Consider the following 17331-nt stretch of genomic DNA (forward strand, 5'->3'; position numbering starts at 1 on the left):
TCATTGAACAGGTAGCGCTTTCAAAGCGCTGAAAATATTTTGACAAATTGAATTTGAATGTTGAAGTGAATCTAATGGTTTTTGTGTGTTTTTAAATGGCTTTTAGACACCTTTCATGCTGCAATTGCTTTTGTTTCAGCACCCGATCTCTGATCTGGTCACTTGCTATGCAAGTACATCTCCGTAATATCATGAATGTTCATGATTTAATATTATTCTCACAGGTTATCTGTTATCCAATAAGATTTGAAAGTGAAACTATTGTAAACCAATAGATATTGCAAATAATCATCAGTTTGCAGAATTGGTTATATTTCCCACAAGTGGAAATCACATTCCTCTTCAGGATTGTAAGCTGGAATCACATGCAAACTAATAATTAATAACCACAACAGTAAACAAAGTTATGTATAATGTCATCACACAGAAAGCTTACTCTAAGCTCTGTGTGATTCTCTGAATCTCCTTCCATATATTATGTATTAAGGCTGGTAAAGAGGTTGCTCATGCCTGAACCAAAATGTTAAAACCTTAGACAAGACACTCCACTCTTATATACACACCATCAGTATAAAGGTAATAAATGAACAGTAAAGAAAATACACACTCACCTGTCCTCTCATCACTGACATCTGCTTCTCAAATGTTGCTTTATCAAACCCTTTATCATGCTAAACAAAAATTAAAAACAATATGTAACATGTGTACCAGTAATACACTGGGGTGGTATTAACTACTACTACATACACACACACACAGTGTAAAGTATTGGGGTCTTTTTAAAACATTCTACTGGTGTCAGTCATTGTAATGTGCCCATGCTGGGGCACAGCGTTGAAGGTTTTAGTCAGTCAGTGGAACCACAATATTCGTTTCAGTCTGGTACTTATTTTATTGATCTCTTTTTGGAGAACAGCTAAGTCACCTTGTTGACTCAATGGTTTTAACCATAGAGTTGTGTCAAACCCACAAATTGCATGTGCTTGTGTGCATGCACACGTGTGCTTATATAATCATTGTTGCCGTTGTCATCGTTTAATGTCTGCTTTCCATGCTGGCATGGGTTGGATGATTTGACTGAGGACTGGTGAACCAGATGGCTACACCAGGCTCCAATTGGATTTGGCAAGGTCTCAACAGCTGGATGCCCTTCCTAACACCAACCACACATGTACACATGTATATATACAAAAACATACACACATAAAAGACACAACTATCAGACTAGTCTTTAGCAAAGAGTAGACCTTCAGCAAGGTACCACAGTATGTAGTCTGGTGATTATGAAGAAAACAGTTATAGATGAATTGCTTGAAGAAGCTGTGTAGGCCATGTACAAAACTGCTGTCAGCACAGAGTTGGCAAAGATTTCAGGGAAGAATTTAGCAGGCAGGAAGTTGTTGGAGAAGGCTCAGTTCTCTGTCCCATTTCTGTATTGTTCACCAGCTTATAACAGAAGGATTTATGATTGGCTCTCCATGGGAACTTTTATATGCTGACGATCTAGTCCTTCTAATAGAGTAAGATGTATGTAAGGACACAGACAAAAAGGAAAAGGCCAAGCAAAAGAGGGGTGTATAGAAACTCTGTATAATGTATGGACTATAGCTGTAATGGAATTAGAAACAATAAAGACTCTGTAATGTGATAGATGTACAGGAGGAGTAAGCAGTGAGTACAGCAGTAAAAAGAAGTACTTAGCAATGAGAGTACCAGTAAAATAACATTTTTGTCAATGCTTTGATGATGCAATTATTGACAATAGCTTCTATTATCTAGGCTAACAGGTCCCAACCATGTTGCACCAAGGACTAAAGGGTGATGTGCACAACAAAACACAATAAAGTCCGTAATATATAATTTATTACATATATAAGGTAATCTCTGGGTATCAAACCTCATGAAGGAGATGACAAAGGAATGCAACAGATGGCAAGACACTGTGAGAGCAGACCCATTGAACTTGTGCAATCATGAAAAAAGTGATGATGATGATGATGAAATTCCAACCACAAAGTATTAGTTAGTAAAAGAAATATGAAAATGAAATTTAAAATATCATGATAGCCCAAGGAAGGAGACTCAAAGAAATTATAAAAGGCTTAATGAGAAAAAGACAGGAAAACACACACACACACACATCACCTTAGTAGGGTCCTCACAAGGCTAGTGGAGATGGGGAAGGAAGCAGAACATATGAATCACTACATAGCAGGGACACATCAGTATATCAAGATTTGGGTCGACTAATTACAAAAGCATTAATAGCACCCAAGGTTCAGGTTGTAAAAATGAAAGGAGCAGAGGTTATTGGTACAGAATTCTTTACTTTGCTCACCACCACTACTACTAAAAGGAATTAAAAGATTACTGGACTTACCCGAAATAATTCATACAAATCTTCACACAATCCTTGGACGAATTCTGCACTATCCAATTTTGGATATACAAGATCCTTTATTTCCTGAGAGAAAGGCTTCTTTGCTTGAGACAACCAGGCCCAGTGGTAGGGATCTGTCGAACAGGTGAGAAATGACAGAGTGAGATGAAAGGGAGAAGAGAAAGAAGCAGAGAATAAAAGATTATATGCATCTGTTCATGTGTGGGATCATCATCATTTAATGCTCTTTTTCTTTGCTGGTATGGGTTAGACAGTTTGACATGAACTGATGAGCCAAAGTGTTGCACCAGGCTCCAATGTCTTCTGCTTCAGCATAGTTTCAACAACTGCATGCCTTTCCTGATGCCAATCGCTTCACAGAATGTACTGAGATGAAAGGGGGAAGAGAAAGAAGCAGGGAATAAAAGATTATATGCATCTGTTCATGTGTGGGATCATCATCATTTAATGCTCTTTTTCTTTGCTGGTATGGGTTAGACAGTTTGACATGAACTGATGAGCCAGAGTGTTGCACCAGGCTCCAATGTCTTCTGCTTCAGCATAGTTTCAACAACTGCATGCCTTTCCTGATGCCAATTGCTTCACAGAATGTACTGGGTGCTTTTTCATGGCACCAGCATATATCATCATAATTATTTCATACCTGTTTTACATGCTGGCATGGAGTGGACATATATGAATTATTGTTACTCGTTTCATTCACTTGATCAGGGCCATTTTGAACCACAAACAATTTGGCTGCTAAGGCGTCTAGTGACAAATCAGATATTTGTCTGTTGTCTATCACCCACTTTAACTTTATTTTTTGACACACGTTTTTGCTTTAAGTAGATTTAAGTATTCAATTCAACCTTTTAACAAAACTGACTGTATCCCAAAGACTATCCAAATTGCTCTGGCATCAAAATGCCCCAATTTTGATGTAACTGTAACAAAAATGAAACGTCATTCCACCAAAACCCAAAGTCAAAAAGTTTCTAGAAAAATCCTTTTGTTTCATAAAGAGGATATTAATTTATTTTATCACATTTGTTTGATACTTTTTATATTTATAATTTTCTTCCTTTGAAATCAAGTGGGGTAACGTCAGTGTAAATGAATATATTTTAGGGTAAAGAAGTTGTATGCTGTCAACTTAATGTGACAGTCCCCTGAAGTTAATAATACTACTATTAGTTAGACCTAGGAAGCTACACCGCTTCCTGTCGACCTTGACATATTTCCTGTGTCCTTATGTTTACAAGGGGAAGACAGGAATTACAAGGGGGAGACAGGAAATGTGTCAAGGCCAACAGGAAGCGGTGTAGCTTCCTAGGTCTAACCAACAGTAGTATTATTCCCTTCATGGGACTGTCACATTAAGTTGACAGCATACAACTACTTCATTGTATCACTACTGCATAAATATCTCTGAGAAATTTAGAAATATACTATTTCTATATTTTAGGGTAATTGGTTAAAAAAGTTCAACTACTGCATTATAACTTCTCATAGCCATGAGAAAAAACAAAACACATCCACTAAGTGTGATTAAGAAGCATGAGGGATGGCAAAAAGTCGGGCATCTGGCCAAAGAAAATCTGCCTCAACAGATTACGTCCGATCCATGCAAACATAGAAAAGTGAACATCAAATGATGATGACGATCATATGTGATGTATGTTAAAAGACTGCAGTAACTTACAGGTCCGCCATTCATCGGGATGTTTGAAAGGGAATGCGAGGCCATTATCAATAGCAGCAATTGATATCCGGGGGTTTTCTATCATGTCCCAGCCTTCCTGTAATGACATAGAAACACATCTATAAATATGCACAGAATGTGAGAGAGAGAACAATACAAATGACTGTGTGTGTGTGTTTGTATTTTATAATTTCACTTATACTCTTACTCTTTTACTTGTTTCAGTCATTTGACTGTGGTCATGCTGGAGCACCGCCTTTAGTCGAGCAAATCGACCCCAGGACTTATTCTTTGGATGCCTAGTACTTATTCTATCGGTCTCTTTTGGCAAACCGCCAAGTTACGCTGACGTAAATACACCAGCGTCAGTTGTCAAGCGATGTTGGGGGGACAAACACAAACATATACACACACATACATATATATATACATTTATACGACGGGCTTCTTTCAGTTTTCATCTACCAAATCCACTCATAAGGTTTTGGTCGGCCCGAGGCTATAGTAGAAGACACTTGCCCAAGGTGCCACACAGTGGAACTGAACCCAGAACCATGTGGTTGGTAAGCAAGCTACTTACCACACAGCCACTCCTGCGCCTATACATAGTGTAATAAATAAAAAGTTGTTAGAACTCAGTATACATATGCTTTAACAATGGTTTTAGGCAAATATATCATCATTGTTTAACGTCTGTTGTCCATGCTGGCATGGGTTGGACAATTTGATTGGGCTGGCACACTGGAAAGCTGCACCAGACTCTAGTCTGATATAGAGTGTATTATTAATTACTAAATGACAAAGGAATAAGAATCAAGTAATTAACTCTGGTCTGGGTATATTCCATAGAGAAGTCCCCAAGTAAGTCCTTTCCAATGTCATAAATGCTACATACACACACACACATACATTAGACAATATAGACGGATGTATGGATGGAGAGAGAGCATTCTGACAAGCTACACTGTCGGTAGTGAAGGTCATGTAAGGAATGAGGGAGTTATGTTACATGATGAGACCTCAAATTTATTCCCCACAAAAACATAAAATACAGTGATTTACCAGCAGTTGAAGGTAGAGTAGCTATCCAAATCACTGCAATTGTTTCTGCACATTAATATCACCAATTACCAGATGGTGCTAATTCACACGAACAATTGTAGTGATTTGAATTAAAGCTTGTTCAATCAATTTGTATTTTAATTTTCTCATTGAGGAAATGACAAGGACTTGGAGATATGGTGATTTGCTGTACTTGATAAGACACGTCAAGCTAAGTAGAATTACTGTTTTGCACAAGCTTGTCCTGCCAGGTCCTGGTGCCATTTAATCACATGTCTGACATCTCATCACCCATATATTCATATGCTTGAAGTCCCCTCTACCTGTACATTCACATATTAACCAAAAGGCCAACACGATTTCAGAACTGAGCAATACATGTACTGTTGCTAGGTTGTCTCCCTTTATAGTGTAGAAGCCTGAACTTTTGGTATATTTGATTATCTCCCTTTGCATTGTACTTCTCTGGTTAATTAGCTATAGAAGTATATATTCGATTGTCTTGAGAGGTGGTGTTTATGAGAGTGTGATCAGTACAACAACAACAACAGAAATAAAAGCAACTTACGTCAGGTGTCCCTGCAGCAGCAGTCTCATATTTTATTAGCCAGTTGTCATTCCCTCGGTCTGGAAGAGGAGGAAGCGAGAACAATGAAAAATTTCAAAAAGGAATAACAAATAAATTAGAACACGGATGAATCACCTATAGTTTCCCCATTGTTTTACACTCATATTCTGTTTTTAACATTCCACTGACAAAGAGTAACAAGGAAATTCAAAGAGATACAAACAATACAAAATACAACGCTAGAAATAGAATTTGGGCATTTTGGTGATCCAAGCAGTACGCTTAAACCCATTCACCTGAAGTACAGTTATTGCAGGATAATATCAGTTTCAAATTTTCGCACAAGGCCAGCTATTTCTGGGGAGGTGGGTAAGCTGGTCACATCAACCCCAGTGCTCAACTGGTACTTATTTTATCAACCCACAAGAGGATGAAAGGCAGAGTCACCCTCGGTAGAATTTGAACTCAGAATGTAAAGATGGACAAAATGCTGCTAAGTATTTTAATGGAATAAGGTCATACTATGTAAAACACTCAGCAATTACCAGCCTGTTCACTCCATCTTGTATAATAACTGTGTGTGTGTGTATTACATATATATACACAAATGCATGCATACAAAAGGTGGGCCATAATGATAGGACACATTTGGTACTGTATGTCATATCTATAATCCAAAATACCAGCATTTAAAATGTGTCCCATAATTATGACCCACCCTCTGTGTGTGTGTGTGTGTGTGTGTGTGTTACTCTCTTCCTGTCATGACAACATGTGATGGTTGTAAACGAGTATTACTCTCATGTAAGTGGTGGCCTTCATTTCGAATCTTGCATGAAAATATGTCTGGCTGCAGAAAAACTACTTTGCTTGGAAACAGGCAAAGGTTGGTGACAAGAAGGGCATCCAGCCAGAGAAAATTCACCTCAACAAATTCCATCTGATCCATGCAAGCATGAAAAAGTGGACATTAAAACGATCATACACATCTCTGTGCAAACATATTGTCTTGTCGTGTAATGGCATTCACCTGGAAGAAGTTAAGACACCTATTGAGTCCACCACAACAGAAGTCAAGGTGGTCCACGCACATCTGTTGGCAGCTGATTCTGTGGTGTATTGAAGCCATTCCCAGTTCCTGGTGGAAATGGGAAACATTGTATAAATAGATGTAATATTTACATTCATTGTAACACGGTGTTAGCTAAAAACCTTTAGATACGTTGTACAGTACATTGAATAGTGAAATGAAATACTGTTAACACGCCAGTGATTTGATATTTGACCTAGCAGTCAAGAAAGTGTTCTATATGCAAATCAATCTATCCAGTTCACTTTAGCCACAAACATCAATGGCTTTATATAAGTAGTGTGTTGGTGGACAATGAAGGAAGTTGCATAGCTGCTAATGAAACCCCAGAGTTGATATATACAACTGTTTCTTCTTTTTCTGTACACAAACACACTGTGTATATATATAGAATATTTTACACTAGTCGAATATAATGTTGATTAAAGCAAAATCTATAGATTTGTTTTATAGTACATTAGTAGCATACACACAGACACATATAAAAGTTAGTGAACTGGCCAAGCTGGTATTAGTTGTTTCTTGTGTCTCATCTCTGGTCAGTTCTTTTTGTCAGCAATTTAACTCCCTAAATCCAGATTTGTGATAGTGGACATTCATTCATACACACAGAGGATGACCTGACCTAAGCTGTTCCAAAAAGCCAGAAAAGTACAGCATCAACATCAACAGAAGCGACAACAATCAGGTCCCACTTGCCAAATACTCACCTGTATTTCTGATTATGTAATCTAGAATAACGAGTCGTTCAAAGAGGTTCTGGAAGTGCACTGAGGTGGACTCAGGTAAGGCTTCGTTATCAAACTTTCGCAGCCAGTAGTCTGCATCTTTATAGCCAGTGACAAATAACTGGAAGGATCCAACCTGACAACATTAAGAGATACATAAATATAAAGATACATTATATATATCATCGTTTAACGTCTGCTTTCCATGCTAGCATGGGTTGGACAAAAGCTAAAATTATAGGGAGGCTGCCTATATATGAGAAGACAAATGGAGTTTAAAATTTACAACAGCTGTTTCACAAGAATTTCATTGATGGAGTTTATTGAAGATTTTCTACAGCCAGGTGCTCTTCCTGTTGCCAACCCTCACCTGTTTCAAAGCAAGTTAATATTTCCCCATGGCCGAATGTATTTTGGCAGAATATTGGAAATGAATGATGCTACGTGCATGCCAGTGACACTCACATAATGTCAAAACAAAGACACACATACACCATCATTTAACATTCATTTTCCATGCTGGCATGGGTTGACTGGTTCGACAAGAGCTGGCAAGCCAAAGCAATGTGTTGAGCTGCAGTGTCTGCTTTTGCATGGTTCCAATGGCTGGATGCCCTTCCTAATGCCAATCATTTTATAGATTGTACGTGTACTTTTTATGTAGCACCACCATCAGGTAAGAAGTACCTCGAACACTCTGTAAAGTGGTTGTGGCACTAGGAAGACTGAGTGTGTATTATTTTAATATATAATATATATATATATATATATATATATATGGAGAGAGAGGGAGAGAGAGAGAGAGACACACACACACACACACACACACACAGACAGGGCTTCTGTACTGTTTCCACCTACCAAATCCATTCACAAAGTCTTGGTTGGCCTGGGGCTATAGGGCTGCTGCAGAAGACACTTCTCCAAGGTGTCACAGTGGGATTGAATCTCAAACCATGTGGTCTGGAATGGAACTTCTAAGCCACCCAGCCATGTCCATGCTTAATTGGTATTTACTTTATAAAACTTTAGATGTATAAAATAATACCACACCCTGGATTTGAACCGGGGATGTAAAAGGACGTAGTTAAATAACACAGGGCATTAAGTTTTATTTTCTACAAACTCTGACACACTGCCACCACAAAATAGTGAACGGAGGGTGTAATGGATTATATCAACCCCAGGTACTTGCTAAGTACTAATTTTTCTTTTCGTTTTATTGACCTCCAGAAGGACATTTGGTAAAATATACCCCTGGTGGGATTAGAACACAGAACGTAAAAGTATGTAATTGAATATTACAAGGGGTTTTTTGTCTAACAAAGCCTGGAAGCCAGGAGATTTTAAAGAACATTACCTTTGGAGGTAAACCAATTCTGTGGAAGTGTCGACCCACTGCAGGAACCCGGTTCATTATATTTTTCTTGGTTCTAGCTTTCATTTTATCAATTGCTGTATAATTAAAAGTTTCACTTGCTAATTTTACCACCTGAAATAATATAAAACAAACGAGAGGTCAAATATAAAAACTTCAGTACAGGAGAAATCAAAGTTTAAAGGTCGAATGTCAAAACATGAAAGCATAAAAGGCAAGATAGAAGAGAATGGAAGAAGGTCGCTACCTCTGCTGGTGGCAAAAGGCATCTCTTTCAGGGTAAAGAGCAAATGCTATTATGTGGCGCATGGGTTGCATGGTAGGGAGATGTGGGCCTTGAATGTAGGTCTGTGACAGGTCCATACAAATGAAGAGAGTTTGCTCTGTGGGATGTGTAATGTTTGCGTACATGAACAGTAGAACAGAAATGGACAGAGAGAAAAGTTAGTTACAAGCGGAACTCAGTGTTATGTACAAGAGAGAAGATTATGATGGCATGGCCGTATGTACAAAGGATGTCAGTTGTACAAAGATGTGCCAAACACCAAGTGGTTGAACCTGTGGAACAAGGTCATATACAAAGGCACAGGACGAAGTGTCGAATGGCTATAGGAATCCATCTGAGTAAAACAGGGACCAAAAGGGACCATAAGTAAAAAAAAAAAAAGATGGCTGATGGCTCACAGATCCACAACAACCACCATTGAGGACCACATATACTACACAGCCCTACAAGTAGGGGGTCGATGTATTGTAAGTCTAGTATATTGCACAGAGCATGTTTCTAAGTTGTGTTGGTGACCAGACTGAGGGCAGACAAAGCAGACAACAAGCTGTTGATTCTACTAATTACTCAAATATAGTATTTACATTCTATGTCTAAATATTTACAAGTTTTCCTGTTTTGCTTTTGTTTATCTTTATTTCCTTGTTTAGATTTTAAAAAAAAATCTTTCTTTCTTTCTTCTTTGAGGCTGAGTTTATTTTGGATGGTGGTGGTGATGGTGGTAGTGGTGATAGTGATGGTGGAGGAAGTTGTAGTGGTGGTGGTGGTGGTAGCAGTGCTTAAACTTGTTCCTGGTTTTTATCTCAGATGGAATCCCTGTTATGTTTGTCAGCAAGTGACCTTCAGGCTTAAGTGTTTTTAGATGCATCTGCAAACAATTTTGTTGAATATAAGATAATGTTGCTGTGTTGGGGTTCTGGGGTCTTGTAGACCTGTCTTAATTAAAGGGGGGACAAATAAAGATGTCTCTCTCTGCCCTCTTAATTAAACATTGTCAAAAACACAGAGTTTAATTGATAATGAGCAATATTTCAATAAAGGCAGGATGGTCATGGATAGGATATTGGTTAAATAATAAAATTCCAACTGGGGTTCACTATTACAAGATGATTATAAAAATATAATAGGAAGTTTTTTAAATGGTTATGAGGATCCACCTGAATAAAACAGGAATCAAAGAGGTCCAAAGGTGTAAAAAGTTTGAGAACCACTGATGTACAGTTTTGAAGACTGGTCTATGTACAGTTTGGTAGGCTGTGTACAGCTAGGTGGGATTGATCTAATGCAAAATGTTATGTGGCAGACATTAATGTGGAGAGAGTGAAATGTTGAGGAGATGAAAGAAGTTGTAGCCCTGTATGAAACGAAGTGAATCAGCTGTAACCATTATAGTTTCTTGTTCAGAAGGCTTAACAGCTGTTTAGTGAAGGATCGTATGACAAAATCAATACAATAGACTTCTTACTAAAGATGTCATTGATCGTTTCAGTTTAGTTTTGCTTGTATCATTGATTCAGACCCGAGTTTTACATAATTCCACTTACATGAAAGAGCAGTGGTCGACAAAATCAGTTGCATATCATACAGTTATATGGGAAAACCTTTAAGTCGTTACTGCACCAGTTGGAAGTAACAACAAAATCTCCCTCAAATTACACCCTATGGTCTTCAATATATATATGAATATATTACAAAATGGAGACAAATGGGCATGAGGAGTAGTGAGAGAGTTAGTTTAACCCTTTAGCATTCAGATCACTTTGTCAAATCATCATTGTCATTTAGCATCTGCTGTCCATGCTGGCATGGGTGAGACAGTTTGACTGAAACTGATAAGCTGGAGAGCTGCACCAGGTTCCAGTCTGATTTGGCTTGGTTTCTACAGCGGGATGCCCTTCCCGACACCAACCACTCCAAGAGTGTAATGGGTGCTTTTTATATGCTACCGGCATGGGTGCTAGTTATGTGACACTGGCATCAGCCACAACTAGGATTTCACTTGGCTTGATAGGTCTTCTCAAGCACGGCATATCGCCAAAGACCTCAGTCACTTATTGCCTCCATGAAGCCCAATGTTCAAAGGGTGCTTTTTACATGCCATTGGCATGGATGCCAGTAACGTGACACCAACATTGGCCACAACTACGATTTCACTTGGCTTGACAGGTATTCTCGAGCATGACATATCGCAAAAGGCCTCTGTGAGGCCCAATGTTTGAAGGGTACTTTTTACATGCCATGACTACAATTTCACTTGGCTTGACAGCATATAACCAAAGGTCTTGGTCACTTGTCACTGCCTCTGTGAGGCCCAATGTTGTTATATTTCAGGATGTTTTTTTTTTTTTTTTACCAAACAAACACATGCACTATATATTCCTTCTTCACTTTGGATTTATTTCATTATTGCTCTTATTTTATGTCCTACATCTGGAAATCCTTCGTCACACATCCTGTGACCTCTCTGTCAAATCTAATTCTTATTTATTCACATTATATTGAATTAATCCTGCATTATCTCGTAGATTCAAGATTTTGATGATGTTGATTGTTTATTTTTAGAATGAAGTTGTAGGTTAGGAGTGAAAGGCTGGATCTGGCTCGTTTAAATGCTAAAGGGTGAGAAGAATGATGTCCATTATAGTATTGGAAGACGAGATAGAGGAAGAAGGGATGGAGAGAGAGAGGACATAGCATTTCTGTGAGCCAATATTAGTGAGAGGGTTTCTAAGTCTAACAAATAAACCTGAGCAGAGGCCATTTTAGTAGTGGAGGTGGAAGTAGAGAGAGAGAGAGGACACAAGCCTTCTTTTACATTTGGTTGAAGACATTTTGTATGTGTTTTGTTTCATTTTCATTGTTGAATCAGAGATGTAAAGCCAGTATTTGATCTTTTCCAGGACCTTTATGACTGGAGGCAGGAAATTATCCCACACTGCAGAGAGACCTGGTCCAGAGGCTTACAAAGGAGTGGACTCTGATAAAGGAGTCCAAAACGGGGCAAGTATTACAGTGGACAAGAGATTAACTCTTTAGCATTTAAACAGGCCATATCCAGCCCAAATATTCTGTCTTATGTTCAAGCCAGGCATATCTGGCCTCTCACACCTACCCTACAATGTCTTCCCGAAAATATACAATCACATTATTGTAATTTCACAGCTACAAGATAATGCATGATTAATTAGAAACAAGGTGAACAAATTAGCATTATATTTGACAGAGTAATCTAAATGCTAACGGAACAATCTACCACCCTAGAAATAGGAATACTCCCACAGACAGGCTCGTAAGGCAACAATTGAAGCCACTTGCCCAAGTGAGTGAATTTAGAACCATGTGGTTGCAAAGTGAATTTCTCAATGACACAGCTATGCTTGCCCCCGGTTAGTATATATATATATAGCAACAACACTATCCTGTGAATATCAATATTACTTCAATATAGATCTTATTTGAACAAAAACAAAATACACTTATCACAAATAAGGACTCGCTTTATTACAGTTTATTAATCTATGGATGGACAGAAGTGAATTCCATTCAAATATTGTTACATGTTGCTTATCACATTACAACACCAAAACTCAAAGTTACTGTTTCAATCTTCACATGAGTGCTCAACTGTTTTTTTTTTTTAAACTGTTCATACAGAGATTTTGTAAGCGATGTGACCTACATGATCATTCCTCCATATCAAATCGTAGATCAAAGTAGGTGTGGTGACAATAGCAAAGAACTGGCTGTTGATTGATTGTCACATATTTGTGTTGAACTGTGAACAACAACAACAACAATTATAGGCAGAGAGGACTTCACAGTTATCCCACCTCTTCCTGCTTACTTCTGCTATAAAACAATTTTACTGCAACCCAAAAATCACAGCTTTTTACCTGATTTTATTGTCAAAACAAAAGGTAGAAATGAATTTTGAAATTCTCCACCCCATCACAAACAGCTTACCTAAAATTTGAAATTTCAAATTCACACACACACACATACAAACTAAAACAAAAAATAAATAAAAATAAAAAGCAAAATATATAAACAAATGTTGTTATGTATTAAAATAATCAAACATCTGAACTTCCAATATTTTAAATATTTGTCTTTGCTGAATATTCAAAATTGAATATTAGACTTTTCCAATTTCAGCTTAATAAATAGTTATCCAAGGCAGTTTATGAAGAAAACTGAAGTTTACTGTTTCACAAGAAAAAATAGAGAGCAGCAAACAAGAAACATTTTAAATATGAAATCACAAAACTTTTCAAAGTTGAAATACTTGAACAGACAACAGACAGTTAATTGAAATTTTAGATTTAAAACTGTAATTGAAGAAACCAGAAAAAGGAAAAACATATGGCTGTGTGGTTAAGAAGGTTGCCTTCACAACTACAAGGTTACATGTTCAATCCCATTACACTGCACACTGAACTAGTGTTTCCTACTCACAAAAACCTTACGAGTGAATTTGATAGATAGAAACTGTGCAGAAGCTTGTTGAATGTGTGTGTGTGTGTGTGTGTGTGTGTGTGTGTGTACATATAGCCATATATCACCAGGTTTTATAACAATATGAACGGGACTCAAAATGCGTGTACTGGTGCCACATAAAAGCATTCATGCTGATGTCATGTGCAAGTGCCCGTGCTGCTGCCATTTAAAAGTGCCAGTATTATATAAATGTGCCAGTGGTGGTGCAATTAAAAGCAGTCATGTCGACACCACATAAAAGAACTCGTGCTGGCGTCACATACAAGAGCCTGCACGGCTGTCATGTAAAAGCACTCGTTTCAGTGCCACATAAAAGCACCCATGCTGGTGCCACATACAAGAACCCATGCCAGTGCTACACAGATGAACCCAAGCTAGTGTCATGTAATAAGCACCTAGTACACTCTGTGAACTGGTTGGTGTTACGAAGGGGGATCCAGCTGTAGAAACCATGCCAAAACAGACAATTGGAGTTTGGTCAGCTCCCCCATTTAACCAGCTTCTGTCAAACTGTCCAACCCATACCAGCATGAAAAGTGGGCGTCAAATGATGATGATGATGTGTGGCGCCTTGAGCAAATGTTTTTCACTTCAGATTAACCAATGTCTGAGTGAATTTGATAGACGGAAGCTGTACAGAAGACTTATGTATATGCGTGTGTGTGTGTGTGTGTGTGTGTGCATCTGTGCTTGCATTTCACTGACAACCGGTGTTGGTTAAGTACATCCTGTAAACAGTTTGGCAAAAAGAAACCGCTAAAATAAGAACCAGACTGGGACTGATTTGATCAACAAAACTTTTTGAAGTGAGTTGCAGCCTAATGACTAAAACGAGTAAAAAGAAAATTAACAAAAAACACCCAAAATTTAAAACTTGCAAAACCTCGGTGAGCAAATTTGAACAAGTAAAAAAAAAACAAAACGAAAAAAAAAACAAAAAAACTCAAAATTCTTACCTTCGTTTTCGGAACAATATTAAGGTTTAATTTCTGGTCAACCAAGCTAGCTCCAGCCTCTGATAAGTAACCTTGGTTGGGAACCAAACAACTCCGCCCAAAACAACACGGACAACATAATTTGTGCATCCATTTGGTCCATTTAGGGTTTAGATGACCATACGGTTCTTCATCTTTGGGTTTGAAGACTCCAATAATTTTCTGAAATAATAACATAATTTGGTAATTAACCCTTCAGCATTCAGATTATTCTCACCAATTTAATATTTATTTATTTCTTTTATTCTTTAACATGTTTCAGTCATTTGACTGCGGCCATGCTGGAGGCTATAGTAGAAGACACTTGCCCAAGGTGTCACACAGTGGAACTGAACTGGGATCCATGAAGGTGAGAAGCAAGCTTCTTACCACACAGCCACATGCATATTATCTGTAACTTAATACAATAAAGTGTTCCTTGATGATCCGTTGTGGGTGAGCATTTAGAACACCAATTGTAACACCCCAAACAACCATAATGGAGAAACACAGTGGAAACTATTACATAAAGCTGTGTTTATTCTTTCATATATATATATATATATATATATATTTATATATATATATATAACATAATATGGTAAAAATTCGATATTAATTAATATCAATTTAATACCAGGAAACTAGCACATTAAAAGAATCAGAAGGTTCAGGAAAAAATTTTTTTTGAGATCCTAAAAAGATTATAGTACATATATATATATATATATATATTATAACTGAAGGGCTCCAATTTCCAGTAGTCAGAGTTACTCATTTCTAATCATCAGCAGGAAAACCGAGCCTTGCTTCCCTTTAAAATATTTCCTGTCTAAATACCTTTTGAAATACGAAATGAAAGTTTGAGGAAAATACTTATCCTTATGTTTTGCTGCTTAAAAACCTTTGTGAACTACACATGCAAAAACAGCTGCTTCAAGCTCACACTTATGACTTCATTTCTGGTTTTGGATATTTTAAAACGAAACCAGGCTTGGTTTACCAGCTGGTGAGTGGCAACGAGTAAGTCTGAGAGCTGGGAATCAGAACAGTGCAGTTATAATGTATTAAAGAATACTCTGCTTTCGTATCAAGTCCTGTAATTTATTGCTTCTGGTGAACCAACAGATGTATGTATATATATATATGTGTGTGTGTGTGTGACAATTAGTTGGTTGTCATAATACAACTCAGAGTTTCGGATGCTGGGGCTGAAATGAGATGCCAGAGCAGACTTCAGCCCCGGCATCCGAAACTGAGTTTTATTATGACAACCAACTAATTGTCACATATTTATAGATAAATTCCTCTATTTTACATAATATCAAGGTCTCATTCATTCTTTTGTTGTCATATTATTATTATTATTGATAGATAGATAGATAAGAAGGGTTTCCAGCCATAGAAACCATGCTGAGGCAGACAGGAGAGATTGGCACAATCTTCTGGTTTGTCAGTCCCTGCCAAACTATCCAACCCATGCTAACACAGAAAACATAAATTAAATAACGATGACACACACACACACACACACAATGATGACTTGCAAATTCATTCTTAATATGGTCTAGTTGATTAAAATGGGAATATGCTAATTGCTGTTGTGTTCGTCACAGAACAACTTCAACATATGCAATTCATAAGTACCGCACAGTAATTACATTTTCATGTTTGAATCTGCTGGAATGTCTTAATAAAAACACAAGTCATCATTTTGAATCTTGCCATTTACCATGCACATGACAGTTTATTATATATATATATATATATATATATCCCTACACTGGATACACATAATTTGGTTTGTTTTGCATTTTCCTAGTCATAAAAATACTTAGGCATTGAGTTACTTTCTCTTCTTGTGTCTGCTGCTACCCTGGACCCACTACGAAATATTTAACACTATTTCCTTGTTTCAATTTTGTCCCTTCTTCACCAGATGAATCATGACAAACCTTCTTGCATTCCTGCCATGGACAACTGTTAACCCTTTCGATACCAGCCCACCCAAGACTGCCCCTACTTCTATGACAGAAACTTTCTATATAAAGTGATTTAAATCAAAATTTCCCATGACAATTCCTCATTAATTTATGTACCAGTTACCAGCTTAGGAATGACCAAGGTATTTTACCAAATGCTTTATTATTTTCAGAATTAATTGAAAAAAAAAAAAAAAAAAAAAAAAAAAAAGATGCGATATAGTACAACAGAAATATGGTAACAAAAGCACTGGTGCCAAGCTGTATCGGCCCCTTTTCCTTTCCCTTGGATAACACCAGTGGCATGAAGAGGAGAGGCTGGTATGCATGGGCGACTGCTGGTCTTCCATAAACAACCATGCCCAGACTTGTGCCTTGACAGGGCACTTTCTAGATGCAATGCTAGTCATTCATGACCAAAAGGGAGTCTTTACTCTTTATATATATGATGCTGTTGATGAGATACATAGAGGTGTGTGTGTGTGTGTGTGTGTGTGCGCTTATGTGTGCATGCACATGCATGTATCTTTGTTTGCCCCCCCTCACATTGCTTGATGACCAGTGTTGGTTTGTTTCCATTCCTGTAACTTGATGGTCTAGCAAAAGACGCTGACAATAAATTACCAGACTACGAAAAAAATGTACTCGGGTCAATTTCTTAGGCTAAACCCTTCAATTTGG

General features: G+C 37.6%; 1 protein-coding gene and 1 long non-coding RNA gene across 9 annotated transcripts in view; one reads left to right on the forward strand and one right to left on the reverse strand.

The window, feature by feature from the left end:
* LOC128249938 (uncharacterized) overlaps positions 1-13290 on the forward strand; it is a 228271-nt gene extending 214981 nt beyond the window's left edge. For all 4 annotated transcript variants that reach the window (XR_016245030.1, XR_016245028.1, XR_016245029.1 and 1 more), the window contains one exon: positions 12098-13290. This is a non-coding gene — a long non-coding RNA (uncharacterized LOC128249938). The remainder of the gene's footprint in view (positions 1-12097) is intronic.
* LOC106882174 (phosphatidylinositol 4-kinase type 2-beta) overlaps positions 1-17331 on the reverse strand; it is a 120260-nt gene that overhangs the window by 8737 nt on the left and 94192 nt on the right. For all 5 annotated transcript variants that reach the window (XM_052974565.2, XM_052974564.2, XM_014932761.3 and 2 more), the window contains 7 exons: positions 14651-14851; positions 8894-9025; positions 7516-7669; positions 5716-5774; positions 4086-4182; positions 2381-2514; positions 612-671 (listed from right to left, as the gene is read on the reverse strand). In XM_052974565.2, coding sequence (XP_052830525.1) covers positions 612-671; positions 2381-2514; positions 4086-4182; positions 5716-5774; positions 7516-7669; positions 8894-9025; positions 14651-14851 — 837 coding nt within the window. The remainder of the gene's footprint in view (positions 1-611; positions 672-2380; positions 2515-4085; positions 4183-5715; positions 5775-7515; positions 7670-8893; positions 9026-14650; positions 14852-17331) is intronic.

Source organism: Octopus bimaculoides, chromosome 18 (genome assembly GCF_046866305.1).
Source record: "Octopus bimaculoides isolate indiv1 chromosome 18, ASM4686630v1, whole genome shotgun sequence".
NCBI lineage: Eukaryota > Metazoa > Mollusca > Cephalopoda > Octopoda > Octopodidae > Octopus > Octopus bimaculoides.